This window comes from Tachyglossus aculeatus, unplaced genomic scaffold (genome assembly GCF_015852505.1).
Source record: "Tachyglossus aculeatus isolate mTacAcu1 unplaced genomic scaffold, mTacAcu1.pri scaffold_168_arrow_ctg1, whole genome shotgun sequence".
In the NCBI taxonomy this organism is placed as follows: domain Eukaryota; kingdom Metazoa; phylum Chordata; class Mammalia; order Monotremata; family Tachyglossidae; genus Tachyglossus; species Tachyglossus aculeatus.
In genome coordinates this window covers 293,132-306,555 of record NW_024044890.1, presented here as the reverse complement: position 1 = coordinate 306,555, position 13,424 = coordinate 293,132, and the positions used below count along the sequence as shown (strand labels likewise).

General features: G+C 42.2%; 1 protein-coding gene across 1 annotated transcript; it reads right to left on the bottom strand.

Moving 5' to 3' along the window:
• Nucleotides 1–2,062: 2,062 nt before the first annotated feature.
• On the bottom strand, nt 2,063–13,195 carry LOC119923282 (olfactory receptor 4C11-like). Its single transcript, XM_038742736.1, has 6 exons — nt 13,131–13,195; nt 11,667–11,752; nt 9,951–10,396; nt 8,717–9,007; nt 8,538–8,563; nt 2,063–2,135 (listed from the first exon to the last, which is right to left on the bottom strand). The coding sequence occupies exons 1-6, from the start codon at nt 13,193–13,195 to the stop codon at nt 2,063–2,065; spliced, it is 987 nt and encodes a 328-aa protein (XP_038598664.1).
• Between the last annotated feature and the right edge of the window lie 229 nt (nt 13,196–13,424).

The following is a 13,424-nucleotide window of genomic DNA, read 5'->3' as shown; positions in this document are numbered from 1 at the left end:
TTTTTCCAGAACTTTCTGATTGCTTTTGGTAATTTATGCCTTCACAACTTCCTTTGGTAACAAATTCCATATCCTTACAACTGCTCTGTGCAGTTTCTGTTTTAAGAGCAACTGATCATGCCTAAAATATTCTTCCACTGTTTCAATGACACTGTGCTCTCTACAGTTTAAAACCTCTGAATTATACAAAATGGGATCAGCAGTTATAGTTAAGAGTTCCAAATCTTACCTTGGACTCTATCCTCACCAGTCTCCTTGCATTAGTAACTGATCCAAGAAACATCCAGCAGTCAACAAATGAAAATTCAGGATGGTTTCCCAATTCTCGGTGTGAAATGATAGAGAGAAGAAAATAAAATTTCTGCTCTGAGAAGCAGTATGGCCTAAAGGAAATAGTTCAGGCGTGGGAGCCAAAAGGGACCTGGATTTTAATTTTGACTTCACCAATTACCAGTTCTGTGACTTTGGGCAAGTCACATAACTTCCTTGTACCTCAGTTTCAATTAGTCAAATGTATTATTTCATTCATTCATTCAATCATATTATTGAGCACTTACTATGTGCAGAGCACTGTACTAAGCACTTGGAAAATATAAATGAGCAATAAAGTACAATATAGCCAGCACTGTAATAAGCACTTGGGAGAGTACAATACAAGAGAATTAGCAGACACATTACCTGTCCATAACAAGCTCATCTATAAAACGGGAATTCAATACCTGTTCTCCCTCCTATGTAGGCTATCAGAGCCTCATGTGGGATTGGTACTGTGTCTGACTTGATTATTTTATATCTATCCTAGTGCTTAATACAGTGCTTGGCATATAGAAAGCACTTAACAAATACCACAGTTATTATTGTTGTTCTTATTGGTGATGGTGGCAAAAAGCCCTCTCAATAACTAGTCCTTTGCCACCTTCCTCAAACACAGTCCTCCACTTTGTACATTTAAAGTCGAAGTTCTGTTCTTTGTATTCCACTGGATATTTAAAGCCATTCCTTGAATGTTCAGAAATGTGTGTGTCTCTCAGCCTCTAGGGGCTAGAGATTTCCCCAGGCAAAAGAGAGTGCCAAGGAAGTCTAATAATTTATTTTCATTTGGTCAAATTCTATGAGTCTGATTATGACAGAGGTAGATGGAAGGAACAGAAGAGGTTGCAGCTATGTTTTCCAATTCTTTTCTTGGAGCTTCAAAGAGAAAATAAGAGCATGAAACTTCAAAGACAAAGCTTACAGAAAGAGAAAGAGCAGTTTTCTCCACTCAAAGTCCTCACAGTAGCTAACTCCCCTGTTTTCCTTAATGCCTGTGTCCCATCCTCACAACCTGGCGACCCGTCCAGGGCAGGGTGGGGGACAAGGAAAGGCTTACAAAACAGCGGGAGGGCCGGCAGGAAGGGGGCACTGGAAGAGAAGATGGCCCCGGGGCAGTTTAGGGGTGGCTAAGTTGCATTCCGCAGCCAGTCCAGCCAAGCCTTGAGAGCTATCCCACCCACCACAAGAAAAGCACCTGCTTCAGGAATGGGATTCCCTGCCGACCCCCACCCAGCTGGATTAGGGACAGAGTGCTAGAGCCCCCAGGATCCAGATCGCTGCTCTGGCCCAGGGGCTGAGAGAGGACAGGGAACCTCTGCCCACCTCCATGATGAAGCATTTGTCGTGGCTGCTGCCCATCTCGGAGATCAGCTCATGCTTCAGTCCCCGCTGTTTCTCATTCAGTTCCATCACGGGGTTCTTGCCGTGCTTCGTCAGGGTGTGGCTCAGTGGAAAGAGCACGGGCTTTGGAGTCAGAGGTCATGGGTTCGAATCCAGGCTCTGCCACATGTCTGCTGTATGACCTTGGACAAGTCACTTAACTACTCTAAGCCTCAGTTACATCATCTGTAAAATGGGGATTAAGACTGTGAACCCCACATGGGACAACCTGATCACTTTGTATCCCCCCCAGCGCTTAGAACAGTGCTTTGCACATAGTAAGTGCTGAACAAATGCCAACATTATTATTATTATTATTATTATTATTTTATTATCTCTATATTCGATCCACCTTTGAATTTCCTGAATATTAATAGCCATTCATCAAAAACTTGGGATCACAGAGGTCTCCTTGTAAGTTTCCAAAGGACTTAGACAGGAAACTGTCCAAAACAGCACAGGATCTCATCTTACCTTGAATACATCACATTCCAGAGAAATAATTTTGTGCTCTGTTCTTTCAGATGGAGACATTTTTCCAGGCAACTCAGGGTACAATGCACTGTCTTGGGCATAAAGGGGAGGTGCAACTGCCAGCCTTGGCTGAATTGCGGTCAGCAGTAATCAGTCTATCAACGGTATTTATTGAGTGTTTACTACATGCAAAAGCACTGTTCTAAGAGCTTGAGAGAGCACAATATAATTAGCAGAAATAGTCCCTGCCCATAATAAACTTACATTCTAGAGGGAGAGACAAGGTCCCCAACTTCTGGGGCCCCTGAAATTGTTTCCCTTTCAACAGTTTTTATCACTGAATGTTACGTTCTTCAAAAATGTTCATCAAATTAAAGTGCTTTTAAATCAAATCACATTAAAAAATACTTTGCCACATTAGATTTCAGATGTTAAATTACTTGATAGTTTTCTTTAAATTATTTTCCAAAGGTCCCTATGTCTTTTTCCTGCTTTAAACCAGGCCTCCAAAGCAAACACATGTACACATGACAGTTACAGGCAAATCAACTTGTGAAGAAAACCCAGTTTTACATTGAAGAGGATGACTGTACTGCAGGGGCTTTTAATTTGAACCATGACCACCTCAGCCCCCACAAGACTAAGTAAGCTAAGTATCTATGGATTTGACCAGTCCTCCCAAACTTCCTAAATTCAAAGCCAATCACAGCCCTTCTGGCCATCAGAAAAGTCAAGATTCAACACTCGTGGTCTGTTTAAGCACAGGTTAAGGGGGACTTGAGCACTCTTTTATTACCTGAAACTTGCTCAGTAAATCATTGGCATTTATTGAGCACTTTCAGAGTGTAGAGCACTGTATTAAGCCCTTGAACACTGTATTAAGCATTCACACCACTGCTATGGCCTGAAACGCTTTCCTTCCCCTATGAAATGTACCAGTCCACTAATCCCTCCTTCACTTCATCTTCTCCAGGAATCCTACCCCAAGTAAGGATCCTATCCAAGTTCTTCCATCCCAAAGCTCCTTACTGAGAGCTTATTGTGTACAGAACACTGTACTAAGCACTTGGGAGAACATAAGTCAACACAATGCATATATCAATATACAGGTTGGTGGTATACATTGATCTATACACACTGCTGATGTATTCAACTACATATTAACCTCTCTTATTTTATATTTTTACCATTATCAATTGCATCGTGGTTCTTCTTTCTGCTCTCACTATTGGAAAATATCTGTGTCCTCCCAACTCCCCCATTGCATGTATATGCTCCTTGGGGCCGGGAACGTTTGATCTGTTGTATAGTTCTCTGCACACAGTAGGATCTCAATAAATACTACTGACTGATTGATTGACTGATTGATTGACTGATTGTTTGAGCCACCCAGTTCTCCTAAGAACTGCAGCTGCAGTTAAGCAAATAATAGGTACCTACAGAAATGCTGAGTTTATAGAAACTCAAACTGATTAGCAGAAAGTTCACCAGAGCTGACGAAAAGCATGCCTCTGATAAGTCACGACTTGGCCTCTTACATGGGTGTGTGGGGAGAGAGAGAGAAACTCTCCACACTTAAATCCTTACCAAAAGCTTTAAAGCACTCATTCACCTGGTCCTCTCCTTCCTCACCTTGCTGTTCTTCTACTACATCCCCGCCCACACACTTAGCCCCTCAAATGCCAACCTACTCACTGAATTTAGATCTCATCTATTTCATGGCCGACCTCTTGCCCAAATCCGGCCTCTGGCCTGGAACACCCTCCCTCTTAATATCCGACAGAAAATTACTCTCTCCACCTTCAAACCCTTACTGAAGGTAAATCTCTTCCAAGAGGCCTTCCTTGACTAAGACCTCCTTTCCTCTCTCCCACTCCCTTCTGGGTCATCTTGACCTGCTCCTTTTATCTGTCCCTGCTTCCATCCCTAAAACACTTATGCACCTATCTGGAAAATTTTATTTATATTAATGTCTGTCCCTCCCCCCGACCCCCGCAACACTGCGAGCTCCTTGTGGACAGGTAATATGTCTGTTTACTTGTTGTATTTTACTCTCCTGTGCGCTTAGTACAGTGCTCAGCACACGATAAATGCTCAATGAATATGATTGACTGACATTCAGAAGGGAGAGAGGCACACACAGATGAATTTCTCCTGAGGGCCTGGATAAGGTCCCAGATTCCTGGAGCTCACGATGGAGTTGGGCCTTTGATGGGTTGTGAAGAGAGACTCTCAGACCCTGGGTAAGACACACATTCATTCATTCATTCAATCATATTTATTGAGCACTTGTGTGCAGAGCACTGTACTAAACACTTGGAAGTACAGAGCGCCTGACCATAAGCACCAGAGCTAAATCAAGATCGAAACTCAACATGGAACCCAGAATCGACCTTCTTGAGCCTTGGGAAAATAGCCCACAACTTCCAGACTGGGACCATTACAGCGGTGGCCCTGACCTACTTCCTTCCAACAGACTACTGACCCAGTTCCCACAACTAATCTGTCCTTAAATCACCCTGTCCCCACAGTCTTCCTCTCTACTCTTCCCTCTGAGATTTTTTTTAATTGTATTTCTTAAATGCTTATTAAATGTCAGGTAATATACTAAGTGCTGGGGTAGATAGAAGATAATCAGGTTGGACACTGTCCATGTCCCATGTAGATCTCAAACTCTAGATCCTTGAAACTGAGGCACAGAGAGGTTAGGCTACTTGCCCATGGTCACACAGTAGACACGTGGCAGAGCCAGGATTAGAACGTGGATTTTCTGACTCCCAAGCCTATGCTCTTTCGACTAGGCCACCCTATTTCTCAAAGTTTTATCAGCAACTTCAAAGTCTTTCTTCCTTCACCGAAGATTGGGAACACATCTTTCTTTCTGACTGGTCGCTTCACTTGTGGCAACCCTGAGATAAGTTTACTCTACAGGATCTCCATGGAGGAGTGGAGCAAGACTAGAACAAGCATACCATGTATCCCACCATGGAGGGACACATCTCTCCCCCAGCAGGACCCCTCCCATTAATGTCAGCCCTAATTTTTCTGACATGGAGATGGCTTTGCTTTTTCTGTCTTGAAATTGTTAAATAAGATGGAGAAGTCCAGCCTTACTTTGGAGACCATCTTGCCAAAATCAGCTTGTCTGGTCATTTTACTTCAGATCTGGTAGAGCTACACTCATTCATTGTTCGTTTAGTCACACCTCGAAAGGCTCTCCCATGCTTCTAGCATCCAAATCCTGTGGACCGACTCAAATCCTCCCAAGCACCCCAGACTCCCAAATCATGACACAGTTCTTCGATTGTCTTAGCTCTACTGAGCCACGTAATTCTTTATGTGAGCAAGCATTCCACTGAATCTTCAAGCCACTCACTCATGTCTCTGGTTCCCACAATAGCATGAGATTAGGATTCAAAAGTGGGTCTTGCAAGATGAGTTTGACTGTGAGACACATGAGGTTCACAGACTGATTCTAACTGGATTATCTTGTATCTAGTCCAGTGTTCAGTACATTGTTTGGCATTGACAAATACTACAATTTTTATTACTATTGCTGTTGTTGTTTTAAGACAGTCCACACCTTGAAAAACATATTCCAAGTAGTAGAGAAGGAGAATTGAACAGACCAGTCTTTGCCCTTTCCCTTACTTGGAAATGTCTTTAGGTCAATGCCAAAAGCTCCACACTTTGAACAATGCTTGGCACATAATAACCGCTTAACTAGTAACATAATTATTATTTGAAGGCCCTAGAAGCAGAATTCTTTGCTCCTGAAGCCCTAACACCCTGTCTCCCCAGCCTCCCTCATCCCCTACCCCTCACACACTGCCAGGGAAAGCCCAGGGGATGATTAACAAATTCTAAGCTTAATCAATGTCACTTTCCTGGAACAGCAGACCTTGATTTGATAGACGGAATGGTGAACAGGGAGACGATTATGATCATGACGTCTAACTAGAGATAAAACTAAACCTAGAATCACTACTATTCAGCTTGGGGTTCGCTTATCAGTAATTCATTACAAAATGGAATGGAGTTTTGCAGATCAGGAATCTTATTAACTTCAAACCATTTTTCTTAATGGTGGAGAAATGTGGAATGGTTTTATGCTGTTCAAATCACAGAGCTAGAAGGAACCTTAAGTTCCCTGCTTACTGAACATATTAAGCACTCAATAAATACGATTGAATGAATGAATGAATTCCCTTTTGTGTAATCCCCGCCCATTCCTGACTAAACTATCCAAAACAGTTGAGTGTCTGGCAAATCCTAGGAGGGAAATATATTGTCCAGTCTTGGAAATTCAGTCTCTTTCCCTCTCCTTTCCCCTCTTTTCTCAGCTAACTTGAGTGATATACTGTGAGCCTGCTGTTGGGTAGGGACTGTCTCTATATGTTGCCAACTTGTACTTGCCAAGTGGTTAGTACAGCGCTCTGCACACAGTAATCACTCAATAAATATGATTGAATGAATGAATGAATATACTGATAGTAGCAGGTTGTTATTTTTTGTGGGGTCTGGGGGGCTGGTTGGAGGAGGGGTTAAGTATTTGTTAAGTCCTTACTATATGCCAAGCACTGTATCTACCCTGTATCTTCCCTAAGGTTGATACAAACTCATCAGATTAGACACAGCCCATGTCCCACAGGGAGCTCACAGTCTTTATCCACATTTTACAAATGAGTTTACTGAGACACGTAGAAGTTAAGTGACTTGCCCAAGGTCATCATTTAAGAATAAGCTTCTGGCCTTGAGGAGATTTTCAATGGGTTTTATTTGTATGCTATTTTAAATAATTGTAAAAAAAATACCCAAATGCCAAAGATTGGGGAACAGACCTGGCTAACTGAGAAATGCACTGTATTAAACACTTGGGAAAGTGAAAAAGAAGCACGAGACTAAGCCTCAACCCTCAAGAAAGCTTCCAATCAAAGGGAGCAGAGAGACACAAGTTTATTTACAGTTAGGAGGAGAAAGGGAATCCAAAGATAGATAGGATAAGCAAGTGCCAAAAGAGTACAGCCCACAAAACTATATACATATGTGCTATGAATTGCTGCAAATAAAAAAAAAAATACTGTAGTTTGTGGTTGGGAGGATATGACCTGATGCAAGATATACCCTTGGAGAACTCGTGATTTTCCTCAGTGTCACTAATGGACTCAACATATTTGGTAGAAAACAAACAAGCAACTTCTTAATTTGGAGGAAAAAAACCATGTAACCCAATGAAGGAAGGTTGGCCTTTCTTCTCTATTGCCATTTTATTCCCTTTGCACTTCACTCTAGGTACTGAATAAGATCCCATTTCTAAACAACGCAGGGAGTGTGTTGCAGTTTTCCTTGAGTCCTCTGGTGGAATCTTCACTGAGGTATAGGATAGGCCTAAGTTAATAATAGCATCTGTTCCTCTATTCCTTCAATAGCTTTTCTCAAGCAACTACTTTGTGCAAAGCACTGTACTAAGGGGCTGGTAAAAAAGCACAAAGATAATAATAATAATAATAATAATAATAATAATGATAATGGCATTTGTTAAACACTTACTATATGCCAAGGACTGTTATAAGCAGTGGGGTAGATACAAGATAATTAGGTTGCCCCTCAGGGGGCTTACAGTCTTAATCCCCATTTTACAGATGAGGTAACTGAGGCATAGAGAAGTTAAGAGACTTGCCCAAAGTCACACAGCTGACAAGTGGCAGAGCGAGGATTGGAACCCACAACCTCTGACGCCCAGGCCAGTGCTCTTTCCCTTTGGCCACGTTGCTTCTCCTGAGAATGCCTTGAGATGAGAATTAGACACAGCCCCTTCCCCTCTAGGGGCTCTCTTTTAAAAATGAGTAGGGGTAAGCATTAGTCACAGACAGTTTAAGTAATGATGAAACAATAAAAACACAGAACAACAGCGTATTTATTGAACACCTACTGAGTGCAATGCAATGGGTTAAGCTCTTGACAGTGAACAAGAGAAATAGTACTTAGACTGGAGTTGAGAATGACATAGTGTTCTCTGAAGAGATGGTGGAATAGGAAGCTGTGGATTAGAATTGTTTCAAGTCCATCAGGGTTAGTTCATTGTGGGCAGGGAATATATCTACTGACCCTATTGTACTCACCCAAGAGCTGAGTACAATATTTTGCGCACAGTAAGTACTCAATAGATACAATTTATTGAATCATCGATTGTCTTCCCATCTTCCAAGGTACTACATGATAGTGTAGTCGAGTGGCCCAACCCTGCATGACACTTCTCTGACACCATTTCTCTCATTTCAACTCTTCCCAGTTATAAACTGACAGGTCACAACTCACAAGAGTCTGAACATTTCTAAACTGGGGAAACTATGAACATATGCTATTCTTACTTTCTCCTTCTCAACACCTGGGATTCCTGTTAAACAGATAACAGTTAAGGGATTACAGGAAGAATTAGAGGGTCAGAGAAGAAATAATTGGAGATCTCCCAATCCAAGCCAACATCAAAAACCATTACTCCACAGAAAAATGTTCATTTGCCCCTGGGAGTCACTCTGTGGCTCCATACCTTTCTCAGAGCATTCTTCATTTCTGTGTTCCTCAGAGTGTAGATCAAAGGGTTTAACAAGGGAGTAACAGTTATGCAGAATACTGACACTGATTTATCCACAGAAAAGGTGATCTGAGGCCGGGTCAATATGAAATTGCAGGGGCTATAAAATATGGTGACCACAAGAATGTGGGAGCTGCAGGTGGACAGGGATTTGCATCTCCCATCAGCCCACTTAGACCTCAGTGAGTATAAGATAACCGTGTAGGAAGCCATGTGCATTACAAAACTCAAGGTACAGAAGCTCCACTATTAGAAACAAAAAGAGCAGGTTTACAAAGTAAGTGTCAGCACAGGTGAGTTTTATCAAGGGTTGAAAATCACAAAAAAAAAAAAAAGATTGATCACATCAGGGCCACAGAAGGGTAAACTGAGAGTGAGTAAAAGCTGGGTAGAAGAATGCAGAAAAGACCCAAACCGGACTATTCCCACCAAGATGCTCTCTGATCTCCCAGCCTCGTGTCTCTCTCCACTTCAATCCATACCTCATGCTGCTGCACGGATTATCTTTGTCCAGAAACGCTCTGGGCATATCACTCCCCTCCTCAAAAATCTCCAGTGGCTACCAATCAATCTGCGTGTCAGGCAGAAACTCCTCACCCTGGGCTTCAAGGCTCTCCATCACCTCGCCCCCTCCTACCTCACCTCCCTTCTCTCCTTCTACAGCCCAGTCCGCACCCTCCACTCCTCCACCGCTGATCTCCTCACCGTACCTCGCTCTCGCCTGTTCCGCCATCGACCCCCGGCCCACGTCATCCCCCGGGCCTGGAATGCCCTCCCTCTGCCCATCCGCCAAGCTAGCTCTCTTCCTCCCTTCAAGGCCCTGCTGAGAGCTCACCTCCTCCAGGAGCCCCTTCCTTCCTCTCCCCCTCGTCCCCCTCTCCCTCCCCCCCATCTTACCTCCTTCCCTTCCCCACAGCACCTGTATATATGTATATATGTTTGTACATATTTTTTACTCTATTTATTTATTTATTTATTTTGTTTGTACATATCTATTCTATTTATTTTATTTTGTTAGTATGTTTGGTTTTGTTCTCTGTCTCCCCCTTTCAGACTGTGAGCCCACTTTTGGGTAGGGACTGTCTCTATATGTTGCCAATTTGTACTTCCCAAGCGCTTAGTACAGTGCTCTGCACATAGTAAGCGCTCAATAAATATGATTGATGATGATGATGAAGATGCTACAGACACGCCTGTCCATGATGGCTGTGTAATGCAGGGGTTTGCAGATGGCCACATAGCAATCGTGCGACATCATAATGAGGATCAGTGTTTCCAAGCAGCTGAAGAAATGGAGGGCAAGGATCTGAGTTATACAGTCATTGAAGTAGATGGTCTTCTTCTCAGAGAGGGTGAGGACGAGCAATTTTGGGGTCGTGGTAGTGGAAGAACAGGCATCAGAGAAGGACAAATAGCTCAGAAAGAAGTACATATGAGATTCAAGAGTCTGACTGGTTTTGATGGTTACTATAATGAGTAACATAGTTGCAACGTAGAGAATTATGAAGACTTCAAAAATGATTTTCTGCTCTACTGGATCATCTGTCAGCCCCAGTAAAATGAATTCTGTCACACTGTTTGTAATCAACATTATTTCTGTGCTCAGGGAATGCACCCAAATGAGAAATTCATCACCTACAAAAAGAGAATACAAGAATGAAGATGAGTACAGATTGTAGTAGCATGAGAGAAGAAATGTGGCCTAATGGAAAGAGCACGGACCTGGGAGTCAGAGAACCTGGGTTCTAATCCCATCTCTGCCACTGGTCTGATGTGTGACCTTGGGCAAATCACTCAACTTTTTTGTGTGTCAGTTACCTCATCTGTAAAATGGTGAATAAGACTGTGAACACCACGTGGTACAATCTGATTCCCTTGTATCTACCACTGCTTAGAACAGTGCTTTGCACTTAGTAAGCACTTAACACCATAATACCATAATTATTATTATTATTCTCTGTACTTCAGTTACCTCATCTGTAAAATGTGGGTGATGACTGTGAGCCTTACGTTGGACACAGTGAGCCCTATGTGGTACATTGGCTGTGTCCAACCTGGTTAGCTTGTATCTACCCCAGGACTTAGTGCAATGTCTGGCACATAGTAAACACTTGACAAATACCACTTAAAATAGGTAGCATAATAATAATAATAATTACAATTATTACTATAGCTTGATTTTATCATGTTAATCAGCCAATCAATTTAATAAGAAATATAAGTTCAATACATATCAATTACTACCAGGCAATTCAGCAGTGGGTTTGAATGTGACTCTCCAAAAGAAAAACAGTAGAACTTTGATGTTAAAGGCTCTCTTAATAAACAACAGATGTGCAGCGACCAGGTAGACTTCAGAACTGAATGTATGCAAAGGGATGGATTAATGCTAGCAGCATTCTCTTCTCTCCTATATGCCAGTGGTCTCATAAACAAATTGTTGGGTACAGGATGAAACACACTGGGAAACACATGCAAGAATTTTTCCCAAAGTGACCTCCTCAAGGTGTCAGTGCTGTGCTGTAGCACCACAGACTACCATGGAAATTTCCAGGGCAGCCATTACAGGAGCTTCTGCAGGTTTCTCTACCCAGCTGGCCAGGGATTTTCAGGATTCCTGCTGAGCCTGTCCACGACATGAGATGCCCCCTTTTCATGGTGTTTGTTAAGTGTTTACTATGTGGCAAACATTATTCTAAGTGCTGGGGTAGGTACACGTTAATGAGATAGTTCTCTGGTGACAAACCTTCAATATTGATGGAATTGACTCAGCAAACATTCTACTGCTTCAGCTGTTACAACCTCCCACCACGGTGAGATATAAAACTATGATAGAAACATGCAAAATGAGGGTAAAGAGATAGCCTGAAATTCGAGAATTTACAATTCCTCACTCAATCATTACGGATGCTGGTTTCCTTCAGTAAATACAGAACTTCACAAATGAGGAAAATCTGCAAAGACATCAGAACCAAATATTCCAGGCAGGACCTTTCCAAGCGTTAACCCGTCACAAATAGTGACAAAGTCTGATGCCTTTTCGACCCTTCATGACAGTCAAATTATGACTCTAATCAAGCAGCGTGGCTCAGTGGAAAGAGCACAGGCTTTGGAGTCAGAGGTCATGGGTTCAAATCCTGGCTCCGCCAATTGCTAGCTGAGTGACTTTGGGCAAGTCTATTAACTTCTCTGTGCCTCAGCTACCTCATCTGTAAAATGGGGATTAAGACTGTGAGCCCCCCGTGGGACAACCCGATCACCTTATAGCCTCCCCAGAGCTTAGAAGAGTGCTTTGCACATAGTAAGTGCTTAATAAATGCCATCGTTATTCTTATTATTATTATTTTCCATTCTATGAGAAGGCAAGAGCATGGCCTAATAGAAAGAGCATGAGCCTGGGAGTCAGAGGACCTGGGTTCTTATCCAGGCTCCACCACTTACGTACTGTGTGACCTTGGGCAAGTCACTTAACTTCTCTGTGTCTCAGTTCCCTCATCTGCAAAATGGGGATTCGATACCTGTTCTCCCTCCTACTTAGACTGTGAAGCTCACGTGGGACCTGATTCTCTTATATCTACCCCAGTGCTTAGTACAGTGCTTAACATAGTAAGCACTTAACAAATACCACTATTACTATTATTAGTGAAGAGATAAATTCTCACCATTTTACTTCTTATAAACACAAGAAGTTTTACCCAATTCCTGCTCAATTTTAGAGTTGGGGGAATGACTAGTCTCTGTTGTATCAACATTTCTTAAAAAGCATTCCTCATTTCCTTATCTGTCTTCTAACATGAAACCCTCCCACATATTTATAAAATGGGAACAAATTATACAGTCACCCTGTATAAAAATAATCTAGAAGAGCCAAACACTATGAAGAATTTTTTTACGGTTTTTTTAAGTGCTTACTTTGTGCCAGGGTAATCAATTTGGGCACAGTCTACATCCCAGATGGGGTTCACAGTTTTAATCCCCATTTTACAGGTGAGGTTATTGAAGTGCAAAGTTAAGTTAATTTCTCAAAGTCACACAGCAAACAAGTGACAGAGCAGGAATTAGAACACAGGTCCTTTTGACTCCCGTGCCGGTGCCCTATACACTAAGCAAAATTTCTTCTCCTATCTCAATTTAGTAACTATGTTCCTGTGTTCACAGTGGTCAATTGTTGTTTTTGGTTAAAAATGTCTTCACAGTACATCTATGCTCTGATATGGGCTAAGGATTTGGCAAGTTTAAGAGTAAGTACGTCTTGGTGTTTTGTCATCATAACTGCCATTAAGAAGTGATGTCTCCTTTCTTCAGAGGAGATTGGGAACAGAGTAGGAAGGCTGAAAAGAAGGGAGGGCTTGGGAGAATAAGCACCTACTTTTGGGAAGTTGCAGGCTCTGGACCATTCATTAATACTGGAGGATGCTGGAACAGGAAAGCCATTTAAATCAGCTATTTCAGTCCTAGCCTTTAATGACTAAACAACTAACTAACACTGATCGAGAGTTGAACTGTGTATGACAGCAGCATGTAATTCATAGGAAGGATGTGCTGGTTTAAGAAAAAGGAAGGTAGCTTATGAGTGGGAAGCATTAAAGTGCTTTCTTTTCTAGACAAGCTCATTGTGGGAAAGGAACATGTCTACCAACTCAGTTGTACTCTCCCAAATGTA